Below are 20,520 nucleotides of genomic sequence, written 5' to 3'. Positions count from 1 at the left end.
ATTAAAGAAGTTTGCTTCTTCAAAACCGTCTTAGGTGAGAAGATTGTCTTCCTGAGTTGTTTGAGGGAATTGCTTGTGCACTGGGTAATTAATTATTTCCCCATTAATATAAATATTTTATACTCAAATAGCTTCTTGTATTGGTAATCAGTTTAGCAAGGTCACTAGATTCAGGTTGGTACTTAAAGTGTTTTATCATTTACAAAACGATATTAAGAATACTAGGAGTTTTGCTTTTGGCTAATATTTGCAAGTATGCATTTCACAAAAGTGTTTGCCATTTCAAATTTCAGAAACACTCAATCTGATTTACAAAGCTGTCATTTATATTTTAAATACAAAAATTATTGATAAAAGGTCTCTTAATCATCTAAGATTCTTGCCTTCAATTATATGAGATAAAACTATTCATCAAAAGAGTTCACTAAACTGCAAAAGATCGTACAGCTGTAAAAATGTTTAGGAAGCAGAGTAGAGTTATAAAATAGCATATAGATTATTTTAATGCTTTGGTTTGACATTTTCTATTATGGATGATAAACAGGAGCTGTGTAGTTTGCACAGTGATTGTTGCCACACATGATAGCAATTTCCATATTAAATATGGAAGTTAACTGAGTCTTTTTTAAGACACATACTTTTTCATTAAAGTATATATCACTACTAGGATCCAGTTTCACTTGCTGTTTTTGGCAATATTCATTTAAAATAATTTCATGCATTTTCATAGACATTACTTTTAGTGGGTTAGGATATCTTTCTTTATTTGTAGCATTGAAGCATTCTCTTCAAATCAGAAGTGCTTACTTTATGCAAATATTGTTTTATCACGTCAGCCAACTGAATGTAAGCCAGTCCTGCCAGCTGACATCATAGCAGTAAATTTCATTGTCAGGAATCTGAGAGTACAGTAGGCTTTCTTTGGCAGTGGACAGAGGTGAGATACTTAATTGTGGAGGAGTTGTAGCTGCAATTTGTGCATCTGCCAAATTGCTCTGCATCTCTTTGCTATCTGTTTTGTAGAACACCATTAACATATGCTCTATAAGCAGGTTGCTGGAACAGTGCCGAAAGAGGCTCCACATGGTCCATGCTCTAGATTAAAACCCTGGAGTGACAGGAAATCAGCACCCTCCCCTTGCCCCAACTGGCCGATGGGTGCTAGAGACTCGGAGGAGAGGTAGGAGAAGCTACCTAGTATCCCAGCGAGTGTCTCCCTCCCTCATTGCTGCGGCTGGCCCCGTTCACTGCTGGCCCCATCAATTTAAGTGGGCGAGTGACGTTTTGCTTTATAAGCAGCTGTTATCCCCTCTCACACTTCAAGCTACCTGCAATCTTTATCAGAAATTAAAATCAAGGATCAGGTAGGATGGAGTGGTGGTTGAGGAACAGGAAAGAAATCAGAATATCTGGCTCTATTCCTAGATATACATCCGACTGCTTAGGTGACCTTGGGCAAATCACTTAATCTTTCTGTAGTAATTCTGCTTATCTCAGTAGTCCCCAAACTTGTGGGGCCCAAGCCAGCCCCCACGTGGGGCAGGGAAGGAGCACCATGCTTGCAGACCAGCTCTGCCCCCAGGCCCAGCTCCATTCCACCCCCAGACCAGCTCTACCCTTATTCCTGCTCCATCCCTAGACCAGCTCTGCCTCTAGCTACAGCTCCTCCCCCATTCCTAGTTCTGCCCTTAGCTCCACCTTCAGTCCAGGCTCCACTGCTGAGGAAGCCTTGGCTGTGCAGTAATGGAGAGGGGGTATGGACAGATTCTGTTAATGGTAAAGGGAGGGTGGGGGCAGAACTGGAAAGGGTTGTCAACCACTGGTTTGTCTGCTGTGTTAACACTACTAATTTACGTCACAAAGTTGTTGATAGTAAAAGTGTGAATGAATTAATCTTTTGTTTTAAATTCTTATGATACAAGATGCATTAAAAGTACAAATTATTAAAGCGGGATTATTTTTAAAAGTGCATTATAACAAAATAATTAAATTCTGTTACTCTCCTGCTTTTTATTTCTGAATCTTTTAAGAATGTTTAAAATATGTATATCAAGCTGGAAAAAAGTGACACTTTTGTTCATCCTTCCTCTTCCCACCTCATTTCCTCAATTCTATATTCCTCACTTTTTATTTATAAAATTCCTCACTCCATCTAAAGTAAAGTTTTTCTTCATTTTACTGGGTGCTAAGTGGAGAATTAAATAGGAAATTGTTTTAAATGGGCAAGGAAGACTATTGCCCCTGTGCATTAGATATGGAGTGTGTATGCGTGCGCGCACTCATTTGTTCGTTTGTTCCGGAATTGGTTTTCAGATACCTTAAGTCTGATTTGTCCCATTGTCTATTATTCTTTCATAAGTCTCCATCTGATTTATGAAATTCATACTTTTTTAGTCATTGATGCTTTTCAGCTCTATTAAGAGAATCCATTTTAATATTAATTTGATCCTAAACCAGATGTTGGTATCAGAGGAATATCAAACATAACTTGAGGCATAGTTGGTGTGATTGATATGCTAACATATAAAATGGTCCTAATCCATAATTTTGTTGCACAACATGAACATAACTTTTCAAGTTGAAAGCATGAGCGAGAACTACTTAAAGGAGACAGAACTGTGCTAGTTTGTTTGGTACGTTTTCTTGCACTAGATCTCGCGTGTGGTGAACGTAGTACAATGCAAGATTTAATATGTAATGTGGACTGGAGCTTCAGTTCAGAGTTAAACTCTGTTTCTGACTGCTCTGGACTGATGAGGGTGAGATGGAAACTTGGGAATCTCCACATCAGCGAATAAGTAGTAAGTCCTCACAAGTCACAGTTCTTCCTGAGCAGCACATTGAAGAGCTGTAAAAATATTTGATACACCTTTTAAAAAGCTGAAGCATATTCTCTTCCCCATGCCTGATCCACTATAGCAGGGGTGAAGGGAAGGGATAAGCTCTGTATCCCCATCTCCATTCCTCCCAGGCATGTCCCCACTTGGCTGGTTAGGATTGTTGGCAGTACAAGAAAGTTCCCCATTTCAAAATGCTAGTTGTCAAAGTTTGCCTGTCTCCTGCACTTGTGTCCTGAGGAGAAAAAGGGCTGCCTTACATCTGCACCCGCCTCTAGCAAACCCATGTAAACCCAATCTTAACACAACCCCTTTTGTGTATGGCTTTAAATACTGATCTCATTTTGCATGTGTTAACTGTTTAAAGTGTTTGTTTTTAAATACTGTAAAGCACTTTCTTCTGAGTATTCAATTGACTTGTAACTGACAGCATGTTAGTCACATTAACCTACCTGCAAGAGTTAGGAGTTAGCACTGGAACTGGAGAAAGTTAAATCTTTGAGAGAGTTAATTGTCAGTGGAGTAGTTCTTTGTTATCAACACATTATCTTTTTAATTTGTATGTCATAATGCTATTCTACAAATACTGCATATTCTGTTTTAGGTCTTCAAAGATGAAGTAGCTATGCTGCTAACTGGAATTCTTGGAACTATAGTAGAATATTGGATTCTTTCAGGCTTCATAATGGACAGAAACGTGTTGCATCAAGTGGGGGGTGATCTGGCAAATTACATTGCCATTTCATGTGATGGTGAGTATCTGGGATACACTTTATATTCTTTCAAATGTTAGTCTTAAATATTAAAATCCTAATTTTTAAAGTTTCCTGTTAAACTATTTTGCCTTTAATTATGCCTGTGCAACCTCACTGCATGGATATTTTAAAAAATAAAAAGGGCAATATTTAACTCTTGTGTCTGACTGATGCAAGGGCCAAAATTTAATAGGCTTTCCTGGCAAATATCTGCCAGACAGAGTCTTCATTTTTTCAGAACAAATGAACACTCAGCTCCACAGCTTTAAGACTCCAGGGCCATCTTACATTCGCTGGGCCTATACACCTCACAGGCCTCTAGGAAACAATTTCGTCCTCCGCCACAACAGCCAAGATTTTGCCCATAGGGTGGCCTGGAAAGAGAGACCGAGGCTTTAAACGTCACTGCTCTGACTTCCTCCACAACTCAGCTGGGCCCCTTGCACCACCCAAGTGGGCAACATCAGCAGTGTTGAGGGTGCACCCGAGGATGGCACCCCAGTCTTGTCTCAGGATCCATCCCCCCTTTTTATTTCTGAACCACCTGTTGCCCTTCCTCCCTGTATGGGTCGAGATTACATCGGACTGTTCGGTTCTCAGCACCATATCAACTGGTTACACCCTGCAGTTTTCCCTCAATTTCTCCCTTCCCTGTCCCTCTTCAGGGACCCTTCTCATGAGCAGCTTCTTGTTCAGGAGGTAGAAGCTGTCCTGCGGATGGGAGATGTAGAGGAAGTCCCTCAAACATGAAGGGAAAACAGTTTTACTTCCTTTACTTATCCTGAAAGCAAAAAGACCTATGCCGGACCTGTGCCGCCTCAACAGGTATCTCAAGAGATTTGAAACTCTGCTTTTGAGGGAGAAGTTCTAGGGAATGAAATGTCTGTTTGGGTTACCATTTCTCCCAAGAGCAAGATCTGGGGTATTAGGGGGAAATATTACTATACTGCCTCTCAAATTATATATAAAATAATGAGAACACCATTTCACAAACTGACGAACAACCATGATCCAACAGGGATCTCCAGCTGAGAGGAGAGCTCTGTCCTCCAGGGATGATCCCAAAGGGGAAAGCAAACCAAAAATGGAAAAAATCTAAAAAATCATATCCACCTTCCATGAACTTTTACCAACAAAAAGGTACTATAAATGGACTCCCGTTGTATGTTTCCCTTCACTCAGAACACCAGAGAGAAGGCTAGATTAAGGAATGGATCCAACTCCTCCTACTCCAAACAGCTAGCATGACTACAATAGGGCCTGCTTCTGTGTGGAAATACAGTTAGGGAGCAGGTTCTTTTAGACACCTTGCTCTGGTCGTCGTCAGACAGATGAGTAGGTGCAGGAGAAAATGCTGCACTGAAACTTTCTGGAACTTCAGTTGGTTCTTCGAGTGTCTTATCTCATGTGTTCCTCTAGATGCATGCATACCAACAAAGCAGTCAAGGTCCGATTCTTTTGGCCAGCAGTGGCTGTTGGGGGATCACATCAGTTTCCTGAGTATCCTCATGCCTCTGTGTAAGGGCATAAAGAGTGGGGTGATCCCAATCATCTGTTTCTTCTCACTGCCCGGGGCTAGAAGTGGAAATTTGCAGTAGCCTAGTCTCCCTCACCCTGCAGCATATTCCTTGTTGTGTAAACAATTGTAAATAGATAGGTACATAGTAATTAGTGTTAGGAAATGGTATCAAGAAATAACTTTCTTGCTTTTACAAACAAACCTGCTCCTTTATTTTGCCTGTGAGTTACTCCTGGTACTAGGATCAGTCAAGACTGAACACAGAAATGTAATGCCTAAAATGATGTACGCACCAAGTGCCTACCGTGTCTGGCTCAGGGGCACATTAGAGAGATGTCATCTGTGTATCTTTAAATGAGACTCCCTAGCTCTTTGGGTTCTCTTAAGAAAAAAATGTTTCTGTTGGAGAAATCAATGCATCTCTTCTCAGATATTGGGATGACTGAGGCAGAAACTGCTCAACACTCATGTAAAAGTTTTCCTGTTGGTTTTTTTTAACTGTAGGGCTAAAGATCCTGCTTCCAAAGATCTGTTGTCACTTTGCCTGGGTGACAGGGAGACAAGACCACACAGAGAAGAAACCTAGGCCTCCTTCAACAGGCCCTTCCTCAAAGAATCACAAATCCTTTCTAGTCTGTGTGTTAAAGGGTAGCACAAGGCCCAAAACAGGGTCTCTTTGGCACCCAGTCACTATTCCTCAGGAGCAGCTATTATCGGATCACATAAATCGCCTGGTTCTGACCTCTCAAAATGCAATTGCCTAATGTTCCAAGACTTACTGAAAATCGACATTAATTGTTCAGCAAGCTCCTCAGTCTGCTCTTTTAAAACTTTTGGATGCAAGTTATCTGGACCTGCTGATTTCAAAAATGTCTAACTTCAGTAGCTGCTATTTAACAACCTTTAGAGAGACTAGTGGAATGGAAAGTGTTATCACCGTTTTATGAGACTATATCATCTGTTTTTCTCCAAATACAGAACCAATATTTATTGAACGCTTCTGCCATGTTTTGCATTATTATTGATAATACGACCATTTCCATTTAGTAATAGACCAATACCATTGTCATGATTCTTTTTGTTCCTAATATATTTAAATAACTTCTCATTTTCCTTAACTCTGCTTGACATAGATTTCTCCTTACCATTTTTCTACAGCACACACTCCACAGTGGGGTCATTAGTTGTCTCTATGGACAATGAGAGGTCGAGACAAAGCCAAGAAAAAGAGAAGTAACCCCAAAAAATTAGATTTGGGCAAAAAATTATTCCACAAGAGGTCTCTAAATGAGAATTGCCAACTACCAAGTCCTGCTGGCAAACTGATTATGTGATTTGCGGTTCTGTCGCTAAATTCTCATCTCAGGACAACAGAGAAGAATTTACTGTCTTATTGCTGAAGGTCAGCTTCTGGCAGGCATATCCCTCCATGCAGCCCTTAATGGTGAGGTTACAGTCGCTAGATCTACGGTGACATTAGTTGCTGTGAGGAGATCCTTGTGGCTCCACTCTTCAGGAATCCTTAAAAAGTTCAAGTAACAATTGAAGATCTCCCACCTGAGGAATGTGAACTTCTCATTGCTAAAGCAGGCCTTACACTTTCTGAAGGACTCACATGCCACAACTGAGTTACTGAAGTCCTCATATCTTGATTTAAAGATTTCAAGTTACAAAGAATCCACCATTTACTCTAGTTGAAACCAGTAAGTGACCCATACTGAGGCCTTTTAGGAAGGTTAAAATCCCCCAGAGTCTCTCTCAGTCTGGCCTGGGGGAAAATTCCTTCCTGATCCCAAATCTCATTGTCAGTTAGTGCCTGAGCATGTGAGTGAGACCCACCAGCCAGATACGTTGGAAAGAATTCTTGGTAGTAATTCAGAGCCCTTTCCATCTAATATCTGTGGCTGTTGGAGATATTTGCTAATAACTGTCTCTGAAAGGCAATATGTCATTATACCATCCCCTCCATAAATTATAAAGCTCAGTCTTGAAACAAGTTAGCTTTTTTGCTCCCATTGCTTCCTTTGGAAATCTGTTCTAAAACGTCACTTCTCCGATGGTTAGAAACCTTTGTCTGATTTCAAGCCTACATTTAACTCCTCTTCCTCCCTGTTGTTTATCCCTCAGATATATTTATAAACCACAATCATATCTCGTCTCCGTATTTGATTTGATGAGGCTAAAAAAGGCCAAGTGCCTCAAGTCTCCTCTTGTAAGGTAGGGTCTCCATTTCTCTGATCATCCTAGTAGCCCTTCTCTGCACTTGTTCCAGTTTTAATTCATCTTTCTTAAGCATGGGAGGCCGGAATAGTACAGTATCCATCTGCAAGCTCAAGTTTAAGATAGAGACTTTGGCTTCCATAAATCCATCTTGAGATCCAGACAACCCGTATGCAGCTCTCTACCTCCAAAACACTTTCATATAGTGATTCACCCTGTCCACAGAAGTTATCTGAGGTTTCAGATAAGCAGTTCCCACCAACAGTACAAGGTGCTATCATTCAGCCTATTGGTAGCATTATGGATGTTCATGAAATACCTGGTGGTAGTGGCAGCTTACTTCAGGAAATAAGGAGTCCATATTTGGCCAACTGGCTCATTCATGGAAGATCATATCAACAAGTAACAGACTCCACTCAAAGGACTCTACATCTTTTAGCAGCCCTAGGCCTGAAACTAAACAGAGATAAGTCCATACTGACTGTAGCCTAAAAGATCAAGATATAGAAGCAATTCTGGACTTAATGTGTAGCATGGCTTATCTACCACAAGAGATTTCAAACCATGTTAGATCTATCTTCCCACCTACAAGTTCACCCAGAACTTTTCTCAGGCTGTTAGGTCAGATGGCCTCCTGCGCCAACTTAACTTGGCATGCTAGACTCTATCTTCATGGCATGTATCAACAGTTGAAGTCTGTGTATATGCCAAGCAGATCTCACTTAGATATATTAGTACATGTTCCATCAGTTGAGTGATGTCAGAACATCTGGCAGAAGGACTTCTAAAAGTTTACAAGGAAATGACATTATTCACTCCATTATGATCAAAGACATTGATTACACATGCCTCCTAAGTATAATGGGGAACCCATTAGGATGACCTTCAAATAAAAGGTATGTGTACTCTCCAGGAAACAACACTCCACATCAAAAAATGTTTGAGCCATACGCTAGGTGTACACAGCTTTCTTCCTGCTTCTAGAAGGACTAACTATCAAAATCATGACTGACAATACTACAGCCATGTTTTACATAAACAAGCAGTAGGGCGGAGGGGGGAGAGAAAGCAGGATGCACCTCTCTATGTCAGCAGGCTGTGCATCTGGATTTTTTTTGTATCTGCCACAGAATTACTCTGAAAGCAGTACACATGCTAGGATTATGGAATGTGCTGGCAGATCACCTCAGACAATTTACAAGTGACCACAAGTGGTCAATAAATAACCACATGTAATACAAGACCTATTTCTCAAGTGGGGTCATCCAACAATAGACCTCTTCTCCACCAGAGAAAATGGGAGCTGTCAAAAGTTCTGCTCCAGAGATCAACAGAGTTAGGGATGCCTGTCCAATATATTTATAGCCACATGATCCCTAGATCTGATGTAAGCTTACTCTCCAATTCCATTAATTCTGAGAGTTCTCAGGAAGCTCAGGCAAGTCTCTGCTAGAATGATCATGGTAGCTTCAGCCTGCCTGAGACAGTTCTGGTACTCAGACCTAAAGAATCCATTCCCAATACAGTCACGTCCCCAGCCAGATGTAAAATCACAGAGGCATGGTCAAATGGTTCATCTGAATCCATGTTATCTGCACCTCACAGTATAGATGCTGGCTGGCTGACAGTGGAAAGATCCTATTAGTCTGAAATACAAATGGAAGAGATTCATAGGCTGGACACATCAGCTCCACTTATCCCTATCCTGGACACAGATTCCAGGCATATTTGACTATCTCCTGTATTTAAAGAACTCTGGCCTGCCAGTGATTTTCTTGAGGGTTCACCTAATAGCCATCTCAGCTTTGCATCCTCCAATTCAGGGTTATTCTGTATTTTCACACTCTAAAGTGGACAGGTTCGTAACTATATCCTCCAGTTAGAGAACTTTTCCCTCCCTGGGCTCTAAATGCAATTCTCACAGGTTTAATGGACTCACCTTTCAAACAATTAGCTACATGTTCTTTGTTTCATCTTCCCATTACAACAATCTTTCAGGTAGCAATAACATCAGCCAGCAGGGAATGGGAGATACAAGCACTATTGGCAGGACCCCCCAGTATACAATTTTTCATAAAGACAGGGTCTCATCCAAAATTTTTATTAACAGTGGTCTCTTGACTTTTACTTTGCTCAGGTCATCCACTTAACTGTATTTTTTTCCCCAAAAACTCGCATTCAAATAAAGACCAGACTAATCTCTACACACTCAGTTTTCAGGGCACTGTCCTTTTACATAGATAGGTATCCCCTAGTTAATTCTTTAGTTTATGGAGAAAGTGTTAAAGAATAGACCACAACACAGACTTTCTAACTGGATCTATGTCTGTATCAAGCTATCATATGAATTGGCAATCCATACCCATGAGAGTAAACACTCACTCTGCTGGGGCACAAGCAACCTCCATTGTTTCTTTGAGAAATATTACCGTACTAGAGATTTGTAGGACAGCTACTTGGGATTCAGTACATACATTCACCAAGCATTACTCTGTAATGGAGGCCTCATGATCTAATGCTAATTTTGATGGAGCTTTCCTACAACCACTTTAGATAGACTCTTAGCACCCACCTCCTGTATTCTAAGTCACTGCTCTGAGTCACCAACTGTGGAATGAATATATATATATATATATATATATATATATATATATATATATATATATATATATGGACAAGTACTCAAATTCTTTCTTTGAGACATTTTGTCAACATATATTGCATAACTTAGTCCCTTCCCTGCTACAACGAAGTATGATAACACTTGTATTCTATATTGGCAAAGGAAGTAAAGGGTGGTTCAGATCGTCCTGCCCTTTGTCTTCAGTTGTTGGTATGAGATACTTACAACTTAATGCAGCCCCTGCTGACCAAAAGATCCAGACTTAAGTGCACTGGACATTTGTATGCAAAGTGGTGTGTATGTGTGTGCGTGCATGCAAAACACCTCTTAACCCTCCCCATCCTCCCCTCCCCCCACTCACACTTACTATAATGTAAATTAAATGTTTCCTCTTTTACATCCCTTCTGTAGGCCCTCTCCAGCCTTGAGGGTTGACAAGAAATATTAACCTATCCAAGAAGAAATATCTCACCTCCTAGAGCTTGAGCCTGCCCCTCAAGATACCAGGGGCTATTGTATATCCTTTATAGTAAGAGAAAGATCAGGAGGATTCCAGACAGCCTTATACCTCAAAAGACTAACCAGTTGTTATAAACTACAATGTTCAAGATGAAGACTTTAGCTTTCACTATTGCTGTAATGTCTCTCCAGAAGACCTTCTGAAATTAGTGCACCTGGAAGACGCTGATTTACGTATTTCAGTCAGACTATGTCATTGGGCTTTTCACCTATGGAAAACTGCTATTGTTATAAAATGTCACCTTTCAGTCTGTCCTCCACCCCTCAGAATATTCATGAGGGTACTGATTACGAGAGTCTGGCTAATGAATCTAGGGACTTCTATACCTGTTTTTAGTTGTCACCGCAACTTAATGAAGAAGTCCATGGTATTTAGACAAGCAGCTGCACAGTTCTCCTCTTGATCTTTCCAGCAGTAAGCATCTGCTGTCCTGAAGCTTTCACCTTTTTCCAAATTCTGCTGAGCTGGGTGGATCAGTTATTGAGTGGCAAGTTCTAAACGAATGGGATATTCCTACAATATAGTATAGATTCTCCTAGCTTTGTGCAGGCCCTCCTATTTATCTGCCTCAGTAAGAGTTGTGACAATTCTCTTGCTAGTACAAGATAGAAAGGTTAGCCTTAGAGAACCAGCAATACCATCTCCGCTGAAATTCTAACAAGATATCCTAGATATAGGTTCCACCCAGTGTTCCCACCATTGCATTTCCATGTTTCAGTGAGTGCTAGACAGAATCCTCAACTCAGGCTCATTGAAATCTCTGGTAAATACCTCTATATCTGCTGATTAGTTTGAGGCAGTTAATTATTTAAATCAACAGTTAGAACTACCTTTTCTACCTAGAGTCTGCTCACAGTGCTACAGGTGTTTATAATCTATCTTTTTCAAGCTGAAGGCCTCTAGTTCCTTTCAATAAAGTTGTACTTCCTGGCTGCAGTTACATCAGCAAGAAGAGTCTATGAGACCTCTATTGGGAAGAGAAGCCATCCTGCATTTTCCATATGGGACAAGTTAGTCCTTCATAATGCAGATTAACCCTACAGGTTCCATAATCAACAGAAAATTATTCTTCAGTTTTTTTGCACAAAGCCTCAATACCTGAATGAAAATGCATGACTTGATAGGTCTGAGAAGAAAAGTTTAAAATCCATCTTAATAGAGCTTAGCAATTCATGAAAACATGTTTACTTCTACACTAAATGTTTGGGTCTGTAAGGTGTATTTTACAGTTGAGAGTTTCAGTGCTGTACCACTGAAGTATATTTAACCACAGATAAACTGATTCAGGAGCTGAACAGTGTTGCATAGTGCCATGCTAGGAAGAGAGAAAATCAGCCTTTACAGTAAAAGGTCTAAAGTTATCAACTGGTTATCGAGCAACACTTTTTATAAAACACCACAAGCGTAACCTTCGTTCCTTCTCAGAAGCTTATTTTGGCACTCTAGATAGTGGTCTTTAAATAATGTTATACAACCATTTGGGGAAAGAGGTAAGTCTTACTGTATTGCTTACCTCCTCCTCCCTGCAATTTGTTTTCCTTTATTGCTAACTGAATCCCAAATTTACAAGGTAGAGGTCAGAGTCTAAAATGGAATGCTTACATGACCATTTCATGTCTGGGAGTGATGTCCCCAAGTCAACTCTATCCTTCCTGCTCTTCCACAATGACTTCCTATGGCCTAATAGAATAAGGCATTACTGTTAAGAAATACGTTTTTAATCTACTAATAGGGATTTAGGGTAGATTCTTCTCTGCCCAGAGCTCTGCTTAGTGCAGAAGAGAAGGGGGTTGCTGGAGAGCCAGTTACGGCTCTTTGATTCTCAGGGATAGCCCTGGCTCAAATGTCATTTAGTGTTGCTGTCAGGCAGTTTGTATGTTCAAGAATTGGTTTAGGGTCCTTAATGGACCCTGTACCAGTGAAGGATAGGCATAGTAGAACTCTGCTCCACCATGTCCTCTCTCCATCCTCCACACCTTCCATGCACCAGGGGAGTGGGAGGTGGTAAGAAAAGAGCTCAGAGCTGGCAAATGACTTGGACATGGTTTCCAGCCCTTTCCTTCTCCTGAATGGTGTGAAGGTGGATCTCAGTAGAGAACCCAGCCCATAGTGCTTCCATGTAGCTTTGGATTTACTCCTCTGGAGACGTTGCAGAAGGAGTAAGGCCAAATCCTGGAGCTTCACAGACAATTCTGAGCTGCCTGCAGGCTTCCAAAAAATCTCAATGGGGAAGAAGCTTTTTCCAGAAAGGAAGTCATCAGATAAAAGTATTTCTGTTCTAAATCCACTTGCCCTCTCCTAATGAAGATCCCTTACACAAAAACTGAGGGTACATCTATGCTGCAATAAAAGACCTGCGTCATGGCCGTGCCAGTCCAGATCAGCTGACTTGGCTTAGGCTATGATAGTGTAGATGTTCGAGCTTGGGCTGGAGCTTGTGATTTCAGACCCCATGAGAGGGGAGGGTCTCAGAGCCCAAGCTCCAGCCTAAGCCCAAACATCTACACTGCAATTTTATAGCCCTGCAGCCTGAGTCAGTTGTCCTGGGTCTGTGACTCTGCGCCATGGGTCTTTTATCACAGTGTAAACATAGCCTTGAAAATTGATCTTAATAGAAAACCTAGTTGCTTTAACCGAACACACATTGTATACAAATGTAGCATCTAATCATTAATTTGGGGAGAAATGTTCTAAATGCCTTCCTATGGAATGTGAAATTTGTAACAGATGATGAAAGTTTGGTTATAAACACCGTTGAGCATGTTTGTGAGTAGGGAGGTTAGAAGAGTCTAACATCTCCACTTTTGTTAAAATCATTGGACATTCTTGATATTCAATACCTTAACATGTTAGCATCATGACAGCATAACATTCATCCAGGATTTGCTACTGCACCGTTTTTGCTTTTGTTATATTGATTTCTTGGCTAATATTTCATACTTTTTTTTAATATGGATGATATTTATATTGTTCCATCTGAAATTTTGAAGATGGTCCACTAGTGTAACAATTTTGAATACTTTCCAAAAATCTTAGCATAACTTTTATACAGATTGTATCCAGAGAGAGTTTTTTTATTAAAAAAAAAAAAAGCTTGATTTAATGTTTTAAGCAGATTCACTTTTTAAAACCCGATGAGCAATGTCACAAGAACTATGCTTGTTAGCTGCTGGATTATATGTTTTCTGTAAGTTGACATTTTAATAATTTAATTTATGAATCAGCAGTAGTTGGAAAGAAATCCAGCAGGGGCATGAGAACTATGATGTCAGCTTCATTGATATGGCTCATGTATTGTATATCTTTTATTTATTTGTTCATTTGTTTTAATTTTTTCCCTACCTAGACTTTTCAACACAGGAATTAAAAATGTTCATTTGTTCCATACCATCATTCTGGCTTCAAATGTTTGTTGCAGAGGCAGTCTTTAAAAATTTATGTTTACAGAGGAACATTACTATTTCTGCTGAACCTCTTTCTCTTCACAAAATTGTAAGTAGCATTTGTACTGCTTGATACTGAACTAAATTTTGGAGTGTTATATGACTAACAGACAAATGAGATGGAATCCTGGAAACAAATAATTCTTACTTATTTGTTGTCTTGTGCTAGACTACAGTCAAAGGAAATATGCGTTGTCTGTGTGGCATTCCATTCTTGGAGAATCAAAGCATTTAAATGAAAAATAATATTAGGATGGATTTATCTTGCCACAGATCTGAGAGCATAGTTCAGATATGGATATTTTTTTTCCTTAGCAATTCTTAATGACGACTGTCGTGTTAATGTTGCAGCCTAAACCATCAGATAAAGTAAAAAACAGTACAATTAATCTGTTTTCCATTGCAATATTAAATTCCAAGTGTAGGAAAATGTCCAGTTTGTGTGATAAAGTCAATATTGAAAAAGGCATTACTTTAAGGTTATACACTGTATTATTCCCAGACACTACTTTGTTTCATAATTCAGGGCCAGCAGTGTTTCCTCTATATTTTCTCGTGTAAAAGCTTGATCTTTTGCTTCTGTCAAAGTTGCTACCTTCACATCACAATTTCTTGTGCTTGGCTAGGGAATGTCAAGAATGTCTTCAAATGATATGTTGCAGGCAGGACAAGGACATGGGCAAGACAGGGACAGGAGGGGACAGAGTGGAGCTCAGCTATGCTTGGTCCTTCACTGATGTAAGTTAAGGGTGCTTTTGTGAAGCCCTAACTTGCACTGGGGTTGGTCTGCACTGAGTATGGAAGCTACAACAATGTGGCCCTCTATTAAAGTGGAGAATCAAGGCCTAAACCCTATATTCTTGAAGTGGATTCAAAGCCAGATAGCTTTGCAAATCTATACAGAACATTTGCCTTCAGTTTACATATAGCTATAGAAGAATTCTAGATAAAAACTGGAACTTTTTTATGCATTGCTCACCATAAATAGTCTTGAAGCAGAGCACTGTGAAAGACATTCGTAAGCCGACAAAATAAGCCAAGAAATGAACATGCGAGCTAGCTTTAACAGGTGCAACCAACACATACACAATAGAAAATGTAACTAATGTTTATATAACACAGTCGGCATTATTAAGTCTTCATATGACAGTTAATTGCACAGTTAAGTAAATGGAACTTTTTTTTCAGTGCATAAAGCAAATTCTCATCCCTTTTGTAAATTTTTCTTAGCCTCATGGAGTTTCCCACCCAACACACATAAATACATATATGTGCTATTAATTTGTGGCCTAATTTAGCCATTTGTACTCCTGTTGAATAATATCTTGCTGCCCAAGAAGTCTCACTTTAGCATTCTTAAACTTTTTAAAGTAATAGTTGTAGTAATGTGATGATAGTAGGAGACTGTCTTAAGTAGAGTAAATGCAGCAAAAGATGGAGGGAAAATGAATTGTAATTTTTAATTACTAGTTAAGAAGTAATACTGCCTTTTCCCTAAACACAGTAATAAAAATAACAGACATATATTCCTTTTGCAACAGCTTTGTTCCTATTTGCCTGCTTTAGGAGAAGTAGGTATGCGTGAGACTGGGAAACTGCAGAAACTCAAGAAAAAGAAAATAGGGCAATGGCCTTGCCCTGAGTCTCAAAGGGCATTACTGATGCTAAATGGTGATAAGCAGAACCAAGCCAAACTGCTGCCTGATCTACCGTAAGTAATACCTATAACATCACCAGTTTTATTCTGCTTTGGGGGACAGCTTCTGACCTGACACATTTCTTGAACTTTATGTGACCTGTGGTGTTGTCTGCAAATTACTGTGACTGGCAGAAAGCTCCATTTTAAACCTGTAACACATCTGGATAGGTTTTTTCCCTCTCTCTCGGTATATAGGTATGTTGATGCACATTTATTTCCCTAGAGAAGCATTTTACATTAATAGTGGGGGAAATGTAACTATTCACTGAATTACATTTTTTTAAAAAAAGTTTGATCCCTGTATAATTACTGCTTTTAACAAGTATGTACTTTACCAAATGTTTTTAAAATACAATTAAGATTAAATTTCAGAGACTCTCTTCATACATACAGTTTGTCAGAGTTGAAGTATATATATGCTGATATAATATTAAATATGTACATGTGTTTAATAGTTTTCCAAAAAGATTAGTCTAATAAAAATATACTGATCATTGCTTGATTTCCTTTTAGTAAACTGATCTTCAGTAAATTCCCTCCATTATCAAAGAAGTTAAGAATGAAAGTAGAAGTTGAGGTGTCGCAAACCAAAGAAAATCGCCACCCCTTGGATGAAGAGATGCACTTTCACAAGACAAATATTAAAGGTAGTCTGTATATCTGATTTATACTAAAAAATTTACATGGTTACAATCAGTACTTTTAGGTTTAGCACACTTGCCCTGATGAATGCTGAGCTAAAGTGATGGCCCATGTCCAAGAAATACTTCCGTGTATATCATATTTGTTGTTTTCAACATTTGTGAGAGAAATCATTTTATGTATGGTGGAATAAAGCTGCTTTCTCTACACCCTTCCCCTCAAATATTAAATACAGTGTACAGCTTGTGTGAGCTCATTCCAGTCTTGCCCGTCTTACTTTGCTAATCCACCTCAACCTGTGCTTGGTAGGATCAACGTCTTCTGATTTGAAAGTATAATTCAGTCTTCATCTCTTTCAGTCCTAGACATTTTGTGAACAAAGACTGAGAAGTACGCTATGTTACATAGCTGTGTTAAGCATATGGACGATTTTCTTCCAGGCATTGAGCCCAGACTATGAAATGCATTTGGCTTTTAGTCTTAACTATACTGGAACCCAAGTACCTTAGGATGAAATAGCACTGCAGTAATTCACTCAGGCCTCACTTACTACACAAATTTAATAAAATGCACTTTACACAAGTCTCTACCTGGCCAGAATCACTTGCTGGAACTCTTCCCCCTCTCCCCCCCCCCCCCTTTTTTTTTAATCTGAACTTACCTATGGTGTTTCTAATACAAATATATGTATCATGTAGACACTCAAGGGAGAATTGAAGTAAAATTGGGAAAAGAAAGCCCTTATCATTCAAGGTTTTATATTAAGTAATATGTGACAAACAATGAAGGACAAAAATCTTACCCCATTTTGGGATTTTAAATGAGAGAGAAAAGGGCGGGGAAGGGAAAGCTCATCAGTAACAGAGCCAGACCATACATTTTAAAAATTGGTGCCCTTTCCCTTTACTGCTTCTGTAAGTAAAATTAATGTGAATGATTGTATGCTGCCTTTATAAAGGCAAAATGAACTCGAGGAATAGGGCAGAAAACAATCGACTCTTCTCCTCATCTCTACCAAAATCCCAAGTAGCATCTCAATAAAAATAAAAATTCTACTGAAAAGAAATAGTGTGTACTGATGTACTTTAGTGTGTGCATTAAATATAATAGACACTGGGCACAATTGTATAGATTGAGGAAAATTAGTTTGATATATATTTCATTTCTAAATTGTTTTGGTGTTGCATCTTCAATCAGCTTGCATCAAGATTTTGCTCTGGCTTTTGTTCAGATATAATCACAAATTTGTACATACAGTAGGCATGAAGTTCTTACCATGTACATATTAACTGTGTCTTTACCCATAAATAACAGTTCAATCTCTTGCTATTCAGTTTGTCATCCTTGTTTCAACTTTAAATAGTACCTTGCCTCTGTGGGGGATTCCGCTCCCCCTTTTTTTTATCACAACTCCTTCATTTTCTCTCTGTCTGCTACGGTAGCCAAGTAAGGCAGCCTATTGAGAAGCAGCAAACCATCTGTTAACGGATTTGAAATTTTGAATTATACTTGAGTGTGTAGAGGCACTCGTGCTTAGCCAGAAACATTCATTTGAATTAAGCTATAAATGCTGTGTAAAAAGAACCATACATTTAACATAGGTTCATGAATAAATTTAAGGGAGGGCAACTGCACGCTAAACTTTTATTGCTTCAAAACCCAGTATTTTTGGTGTTCTGTGATCATTCAGTGCTTTTATAGTGTGAAGCTTTAAACCTTGAAGTGGGGGGAGATAATTCCAGTGTTAAACCTTTTGCAATACAATTTCATTGCTGGATATGTGACGGAACAGAAGCTCTGTGGGTTTTTGAATTTTTTTAAAAGACGTTTAAACAGGACAAAGGAAAATCTTACTCATTATTGAATTTTCTGGCATGCAGCCAGGTCTCCTAGTTCCATGCACGTTGATTATTTTCTTTAGTTGCTATCTTGCCTAGTCTAGTATAATCTATTAATTTTTTATGGTAGGAGAGACAGCCCTGCATATAGCTTGCATAAGAAACAAAGTGGAGAGATTGATTCAGCTTCTCTCTTTTCCTGGAACAGACATTAATGTTAAAGGTAAGCTTGTTGATTTTTCTGTACTGAACCAACATATTAAACCAACCAAATAATTTTAGCATTTTTATTTTGAAATACAAAGTACATCTTTTAGAAATAATTAAAGAAAATCTTAATTGTTTTAATAATATGGAGTCATGACTTTTAAAGCACAGGTTTTATGAACAGCTAGCTTGTAACTAAAATCAAACCATGTTTTCTATTAAGACATAAGTGAAGTTTTTAAACATTTTTCATGTGTTTAATACCTTTCTTGGTTTATTATTTTAAAATGGCAAAATGGGATTAAACCTCTAATGAAAATGTTAAAAAGTAAGTGTGGTGCTATTTAGCAGAAAGAAAGTAGTACTGTTTAATGAATCAGAATTATATTATCAACAATTTATTACTACTTTTGCTTTTTTAAAACTTCCCTTGATTTATAATTCAGACTATGCTGGCTGGACGCCTTTGCATGAAGCCTGTAACCATGGTAGCACAGTGTGTGTCCGTGAAATTTTGCAACGTTGTCCAGAGGTAGACCTGCTCAGTCAAGTGGACGGGGTGACTCCTTTGCATGATGCACTGTCAAATGGATATGTAGAAATTGGCAAGCTGCTACTTCAGCATGGGGGTGAGTGCATTTATGCTAAACTGGTTTAAAGAATTGTCCAGTGTTAAATGAGTCCATATGAAGTTCATGGCATCCTTCTTTGCTGGTTAAAATGTAATGCTATTTTAAAAGAAATGTTTAAAATAAACTTTAAAAGCTGTTTTGGTCATTATAGACAAAAACTTTAATTTTTTTCACTTAATTTTCTCATAAAAATGTGAAATTAACATAATATATCCCTGACTTGTAAATTCTTTTCAGTGTTTGAGTGGCTTGATTATTGTTTTGTTTAAAATGTCTTATACTCCTATGATGAGTCAGAGTTATAGTCTGAAAGATTTAGTGAGTGAACATAAAGATTACCCTTACCAAGCAAATTTACAGTTTTTTTTATTGTTTTAATCTATATTGCAATGACTGCCATAGAGATTTACTAATCTAGTTTTCCATATCATGTTTATGTATTTAAATGAAAACTTGCTCAGTATTTAGGAAAATGATTATCTTTGAAGAATACAGTTTGCTGACTAACTGAAGAAAGGACATTTTGTAGTTGTGATACTGCTGTTTGTGGGGAGAGGTAACAGTGGGAGGGAGACCATAGTTTAATATGCATACATTGCTCCCAATGCAATTTACAATATGTGCTCTTAACAATATTTTTTGTTAGTGACTAGATTCTCATATCATGTCTTGATAAATGCTATACCAGTTGAATTAACTTACCATGTTCATGAACAAAGCAAATATAAAAAATGGATTGTTTTAAAAAAGATAGTAGATGTCTCATCTGCTAAAACAAAAATTTATGTTGCTTGTACTGTTCACACCTACTCTGTGTCAATCTAATCTCTATGCATTATATCCCATGTCAAAATCTTTGTGATAGTGATTATTCTGCAGATAACTACATAAGGCAAAAGAATGCACTGTATTTAGGTGGCTTATAACTTAATTCAGCTAGAGACAAAATTATGTTGGGTTTATGGCATTATAAGACTTCTGTATTTACAGTCTTCTCCTGCCCCCTAAAGGCTACTTTTGTGTCTGTTGGGTAGACATTATCTCATAATCAATACATTCCTCTGCTGTTCTACCTCGGTATGTTTGATGAGCTTCAATGCTGTGTCTCCCAGGTGTTTTATTTATCTACTGAACCATGTATCTGACATGCCAAGCCAATACCTGGCCTCCCTTCAATTGGTCTAAGTGATGCAAGAGCCAATATTATAGTAAGCCCAGCTCTTCAATAGAAAATGGCATTGCACTGACAGATGTGCATTTTTCCTGGGCCTTTGTGAAGAATAGGCAGTGGATGATCCTCTTGTCCTAGGGGAGATCTCCTTGTACTTGCATTCATCAAGGTCTTCTGGCAACTGTACCGACTGCACGCAACCTTATCTTTGTCTTTGTCAGATTCTGGGTTTTGGCCTGTCAAGCAGTTTGACACCATGATGGTGAGAACTGCATTCATCATAGATTCACTCAGGCTTGGTAGCTGTAATTTGGAGCATTTCTGCATTAACTTTAATTTTCTCTCATATTCAGGTTTTTACAAGGTATTGGCTTTTGCTTCAAAAAAGCTTCACTTTGCAAAAGTTATTGTAAC

General features: G+C 38.6%; 1 protein-coding gene across 3 annotated transcripts in view; it reads left to right on the top strand.

Annotated features, from left to right (window-relative positions):
• Window positions 1-20,520, top strand: part of SLF1 (SMC5-SMC6 complex localization factor 1) — a 61,440-nt gene that overhangs the window by 37,640 nt on the left and 3,280 nt on the right. For all 3 annotated transcript variants that reach the window (XM_067568922.1, XM_067568921.1, XM_067568923.1), the window contains 6 exons: window positions 3,442-3,589; window positions 13,821-13,966; window positions 15,459-15,628; window positions 16,130-16,263; window positions 18,227-18,319; window positions 18,750-18,932. In XM_067568922.1, coding sequence (XP_067425023.1) covers window positions 3,442-3,589; window positions 13,821-13,966; window positions 15,459-15,628; window positions 16,130-16,263; window positions 18,227-18,319; window positions 18,750-18,932 — 874 coding nt within the window. The remainder of the gene's footprint in view (window positions 1-3,441; window positions 3,590-13,820; window positions 13,967-15,458; window positions 15,629-16,129; window positions 16,264-18,226; window positions 18,320-18,749; window positions 18,933-20,520) is intronic.

Source organism: Emydura macquarii, unplaced genomic scaffold (assembly GCF_026122565.2).
Source record: "Emydura macquarii macquarii isolate MOO-44397 ecotype Brisbane River unplaced genomic scaffold, CSIRO-AGI_Emac_v2 contig_2897, whole genome shotgun sequence".
Lineage (NCBI taxonomy): Eukaryota > Metazoa > Chordata > Testudines > Chelidae > Emydura > Emydura macquarii.
The sequence above is the reverse complement of the archived record's forward strand: the minus strand, read 5'-3'. Positions and strand labels throughout refer to the sequence as shown.